This window comes from Lepidochelys kempii, chromosome 9 (assembly GCF_965140265.1).
Source record: "Lepidochelys kempii isolate rLepKem1 chromosome 9, rLepKem1.hap2, whole genome shotgun sequence".
Taxonomy (NCBI): domain Eukaryota; kingdom Metazoa; phylum Chordata; order Testudines; family Cheloniidae; genus Lepidochelys; species Lepidochelys kempii.
In genome coordinates, this window is record NC_133264.1 from 7,639,268 (window position 1) to 7,645,267 (window position 6,000).

General features: G+C 50.1%; 1 protein-coding gene across 3 annotated transcripts in view; it reads right to left on the bottom strand.

Annotated features, from left to right (window-relative positions):
- The window catches only part of CAPN10 (calpain 10), a 29,024-nt gene extending 23,267 nt beyond the window's left edge, over positions 1–5,757 (bottom strand). For all 3 annotated transcript variants that reach the window (XM_073359163.1, XM_073359162.1, XM_073359164.1), the window contains exons 1-5: positions 5,683–5,757; positions 3,309–3,385; positions 3,019–3,220; positions 899–1,030; positions 432–628 (exon numbers count right to left, since the gene is read on the bottom strand). In XM_073359163.1, coding sequence (XP_073215264.1) covers positions 432–628; positions 899–1,030; positions 3,019–3,162 — 473 coding nt within the window. In that variant the 5' untranslated portion in view covers positions 3,163–3,220; positions 3,309–3,385; positions 5,683–5,757. The remainder of the gene's footprint in view (positions 1–431; positions 629–898; positions 1,031–3,018; positions 3,221–3,308; positions 3,386–5,682) is intronic.
- Positions 5,758–6,000: the final 243 nt, after the last annotated feature.

Consider the following 6,000-nt stretch of genomic DNA (forward strand, 5'->3'; position numbering starts at 1 on the left):
ATCTGTCCATTGATGTCTATCTTAAAATCTTCTCAAATAATGCACCAGGGAAAACTTTATTTCAGTCTTACTAAGCTAGGTGATCTGCAGCTAGTAGCTAGCTGAGCATCACTGCAGTCTAGCAGCTGCTGGGTCATTATAAAACTCTTATTTTTTTCACAATTCCTTTCAGTAAGAAAATCTCACCCTGTGTGAAGGCGAAAATGTATCTGGGTGATCCAGGATAAACATTGGACCTCTACAGAATCCAATATAGGAAAAATTCTGGAAATTATCAGTCTATATACAGGTTTCAGATATAAAGAGCTCAAGTCCTAGAGAGGGCTCTGGAAGCCCACATGGCATGAAATCCAATCAAACAAAGCACTATGTAGAATATGTGCTAGTCATTACTGCAATTTAAATCTCCTCCTCCAATTAAGTTCACTTACTTGGCATAGACCTTTTCCAGTAAGGGAAGCCAAAACACATCTTCTGTCTGACACTGGGAGAAGCAGAGTTTACCCCCAAGGCAAGGCAGGCGATCATCAATGGTTACCTCCACCCAATGTCCAAACTGCCAGACTTGACAAGTGAAACAGCCTGTGTACGTCTCATCTGTCCAGCTGGGCTGACCTGGAGGGATTACCTGGAAGAAGACAAGACAATATTAGCAAAATCAAGACAAACAGGGACTTTCTTTTGAGGAAACCACCACTTAAAACATGGTCAATTCCAGCTATTCTACATCATAGCATAGATAGAAATAATATGTCATAACATCAAAGAGTAAAGACAGAGCATCAGAGTACATCTTAGAAGTTTCACTGAGTTGGAAAAGACTAGGGGAAAAAAATATTAATGGAGCATACAGGAAAATCTGCTAGGACATGAAACATTACAAGAAGCTGTTCTATACCTTAGTTAGCAGGTATTTACTCTTCTGCAAAGCAACACAGGCACACAGGAACCAACAATCTCCCAAAATCCCTTGCTTCACTTGCACCTCCTGTGGATTGTCTGAAAACAATTGAGGAGCAGAACAAATTTCCTAAAACAAAGCAAACGTTAAGGTTAAATCCTGTATGACAGTCTAAGCCAAACAAGCTATGTTTTGTGGGATCGGATGGCTCACAAGACAATTAACACAATAAGGGACCTTTCGTTCTTGTTTGAATACAGTACAGGTTACCACTAATTGAGAGTTGTTACAGTATGACTATTCAGTAGGTGACCTATGTGAAATAAGACTGGTGGATCTCAGTCCAGATCTTGGTAGATAGATTCCATCATCAATAATACATTACTATTGATAATCTCAGCAAAGAGACAAGAAGTGAATGAACAGAGAGAGAAATAACCCACTCCCTAGTAGTTGTGCAGGTCACAACTCACAAGCAAGGTTGAGGTACATTAGCAGGGCAGCATGAGATACAAGCTATGAGAGAATTCAACATCCCAGAACAAAAAAACCCACCCTTGTCTGGCCACGCAAAACTCAGTTTGCCATTGCTAAGCAAGCTATTGATCTAAACCGCAAAACACTTTTTCTTGTAAACTTTACAGCGGGCAGAAAACTGAATGAATTAGCCCTGAGCTGCTGCTTTGCTACTTTTCTCCTTGGCTAGCGGAGCCCCACACTTTACTCTGGGAAATATGCTTATTAGTTATTTGTTTTACCATATGGTCTAGGAGCCCCCGTCATGGATCAGGATCCCATTGTGTTAGATGCTGTACAAGCAAAGATCAAAAAGGTAGTCCCTGCTGCAAAGAGCTTACAATCTAAATATACAAGAAACAACAGATGAATATAGAAGACAAGGGAATACAAGGAAACAATGAGACACAACAGGTAGTGGTCTCAGCACACCAGCAGCTTGTCAGGTTTTTGTCAGTAAAGAAAAGTAATTAGATAGCTTTGCTCCTTCCAAGCATGGGGGCAAGCACAGGAGAAAGCATAAAGGTGCTAGTTTGAAAATTTAACAAATGGGCTATGGAGATTGGCATCAACTTTTCAATACTGAATGAGAGATTATTGTGGGGGGATAGGGTGGTGATAGGGCATGAAGGCCTTCGAAACTGAAGACAAGTAACTTATGTTTGATGAGACAGAGAAGGGGAAGCTAGTGGAGGGATTCAAAGAGAAGGGTGACATCGTCAAAGTGACAAACAAGAAGAATAATCTTTGCAGCAGTGTTCTGAATGGATACGGGAGGGGCAAGATAGCATTTGTCAAGGCCATAGAAAAGGATGTTGCTGTAATCAAGATGTGAGCTGATGAAAGCCTGCATGAGAGTTCAGCTGTGTGGATGGACAGGAAAGGCCGTATGTTTGAGATGTTGTACAGAAAGATTGGGCAAGATTTAGACATAGCCTTGACGTGAAGACCTACAGAGAGGCCTAACCTGAAGATGATACCCAAGTTATGGTCCCGAGTGACAGGCAGGATGGTGGTGATGTCCACACTGACTGAGAAAGGATGGGATTGGGGGGGAAGACTAAGAGCTCTGTTTTAGCCATGTTGAGTTTGAACTGATGGCTAGACATCCACAAGGAGACTTCAGAGAGATAGGCCAAGATCTTAGTCTGGACAGAAGGGCAGGGATCTGGAGTAGAGAGGTATACCTGTGAGTCTTTAGCATAGAGATGGAGTTGAATTTGTGTTTGCAAATCAGATTATCTAGGGATAAAGTGTAGAGGAAGAAAAAAGGGGAAATTAAACAATACTTTGTTTTTTTAGAAGGCCATCAAGTTATCACATTGACCACTAGTGACAGATTCCTAAAGGGAAGAATCACAGGTGTCAAACTTAGTCAGACTTGCTGGGTAAACACATTTGATACACAGAGTACTAAAGGCTCTCAATCAAAGTGGCCAAAGATACAGTTAGCCCAGCAACCATAGCACACTACTTTTGTCATTTTTGTATTTCAGAACCATACAAAGAACTAGAAACAGTAACTGAACACTAAGTCATCCCGTTGTTAATGGAAAGTCAAATATTGCTAAACCATTAAGCTATCCCATCTCAAAACTCACCTGAGGTCTCAGCCAGGAAATCTCCCCTCTGAATTGTGAGAGTGGGGTGGAACAGTTAAAAAAGAGGGAGGTGTCGCTTGCTGGAAATGTGGGGTCTTTGTAAAGATTTTCTTTTGTAGCTGACTGCACTCTGTCTCCCAGCATTTTCAACACAACTGAAGCTCTGTCGGCCACTCCAAGACTTTACGTCTCTAACTGAGATCTATAATATAAATTAAAATGAACCAGGAATCATAACTTTGGGAGTGGGTGAGTGAGGCTGATAAACTCATAAGCGAAAAGTCACTAACCGTTTCCACTTAATCGCTTGAACCATATTAGCTGAAATTGTATTCAAAATCAGTTGTTGGCTCTGAAGAATCCAATACTGCAAAAAAAGAACACATCAAACTGTCTGAGTAGTTATTACTCCTGAGGGCATTCTGCCCCAAAAAATTAAAAATTCTGTGCACAATATTTTAAAATTCTGCAAAATGTATTTGTCAATAAATAAATGCAGAAGCTCCAGCATGGCAGTGAGGAGCACAGGCCAGTGGCTGTATAAAGGTGGGAGATCACCCTACAACCTCCCCACCCTCGGGACATGGACTCAGTGGTGAGGCTGCACCTGACCCTGACAGAGCACAAGGCCTGGGCCTACCCCAGAAACACCCTGGGGCCCTTCCCCTCTGTGCCAGGTGCCCAGGTGTGGGGCAGGCAGGCCCAACAAGGCAGGATCCAAGTGTGGAGAGGCTCAGTGGATGATCTAGGTGTGGGGGGATCTGGATGCACAGAGGCTCATGGGGTGGGGTATAGGGGCAATGGGACTCTGCAAGGGCTTCCAGGTGAAAGTGGTTGGGCCTTAGTGGAGGGGTCTGGATATGGGGGTCTCAGCAGGGGGATCTGAGTGCTGGGGGAGCGGGGCTTGGTCTGGGTGCAGCTAGTTGGGAGTCAGTGGCGTGGGGGCTCATCAAGGTGGGGGTTTGAGTGCAGGGAGCTCAGTGGGGTTGGTCTGGGTGGAGTGGTGGGGGTCCAGAGGCAGCGGATCCGAGTGCAGGGGGATCCGAGTGCAGGGGTTGAGGTTCAGTGGGGTGTGGTTCAGGTATGGAGGTTCTGTGTGTACGGGGTGAGGCTTGGCAGGGGTGTCTGAGTATGGGAGGTTCCGGGTATGGGTGTCTGGGGTTGGGAGGCTGGGGGAGCAGCTCCCCATACAGTGACCTCTCCTCCAGCAGCTGAGGAACGATGGAGGCTGGAAGCAGGGGAGGATGCTGAGCTTTCTGGGGGTGGGTCTGACACAGCCCCAGCCACTCCTTGCAGGGGAAGAGGAAATTCCACCCTCTCCTGCCTCCAGCACAGCTGGGACTAGCACCTGATCCCAACTCAGGGTAGGAGCCACTGGTTGGGGTGTCCCCAGCCCTGCGGTGATTTACCTCTCCACTGGCTGCCCCGGGTGCCTGAAACCATGTACCTGTGCAGCTGGGGAGTGGTGTGCTCTTGGAGCTTCCCTTTGCTTCCCTATCAGAAAGTTATTTTTCTGCAAGGAAGCAAAGAAATCTGGGGGGAGACTACATTAATTCTGCGCACGCACAGTGGCGCAAAATTCCCCCAGGAGTAAGTTATCCCAGTGCAGCCTGACATCTTCTTCTAAGTAATCTCACCATTAAATGACAGGCCAGACAGAGAGAAGTATGAAATCGAAGTAAACCTCAATGTGAGTAGACACCTGCTACTGCTCAGGATATGATCTCACAAAGTATTTGGAGCAATACCCACTCTCCTCTCAGTCATGTCCTGTTAATCCTCCTCTCTACACATCCCTGGCCAGACGCCTCCCCAGAGTTTTTCTCCTAAAACTTCCAAGACCCTTCCCCAACAAACATGCCAACCCAGCCCCAACCTTCACAATCCCCCCTCAGACCAGTCCATCCACACACATTCCCCAGAGACCTGCCGGCCTAGTTTTTTCTTACTCAGTGTCCCTCACAACTGCCCTCCCAGACCCCTGCCCTCCCAGATCCTTTCCCCCCTCCCTCTCAGAACCCTCCCTCTGTCCCTCCCACCCAGATTCTTCACCCCCCCAGTACTTGCCTAGACCCCTCCCCAAATCCCTCCCTCTTCCACACAGCCACTCCCCCCCCACATCCGCTCCCGGACACCTGCCCCCGCGACCCCTCCCCCCCCACATCCGCTCCCGGACACCTGCCCCCGCATCCGCTCCCGGACACCTGCCCCCGCGACCCCTCCCCCCGCCCACAGCCGCTCCCGGACACCTGCCCCCGCGACCCCCACAGCCGCTCCCAGGCACCTGCCCCCCTGACCCCCCCACACTCCCGGACACCTGCCCCCACGACCCCACAGCCGCTCCCAGACACCTGCCCCTGGGACCCCTCCCCCCCACCCGCTCCCAGACACCTGCCCCCGCGACCCCTCCCCCCCCCAACAGTCGCCCCCGGGACCCGCTCCCGGACACCTGCCCCCGGGACCCCTCCCGCTCCCGGACACCTGCCCCCGGGACCCCCCCCCAACAGCCGCTCCCGGACACCTGCCCCCGCGACCCTCCCACACTCCCGGGCCCCCGCCCCCGCGACCCCTTCCCCCGCAAACCATTCACATCCCCTCCCTTCAGGATTCCCGCCCCGGGCTCTCAGCTGCCATCCCGGGACCCACCCGCTGCCGACCCGTTACCTGGGCTCCATTCCGCCCGCTCTCCCCGGGCCGGAGACAGCCGACTGGACCACCAGCCAACCAGGAGCCAGGATCGGAGCACGTGACAGCGTACGACCAATTATAACCCTCGAGGCGGGCGACTCCTGATCCTAGCACCCCAAGAGGGAGCCGGCTGACTACCGATCCCAGCATGCGCTGCGGGGCAGAAAGACTACAGCCCCCAGCATGCATTGCCAGGGGGCTCGCTCGCGCCACCCCCTTCCGTCACGTGGGGTACGGGGGGGGGGAGGGTTGGGAGGCTGAGGTCCAGGCCCTCTGCAGCTGCCTCTTGTGAAA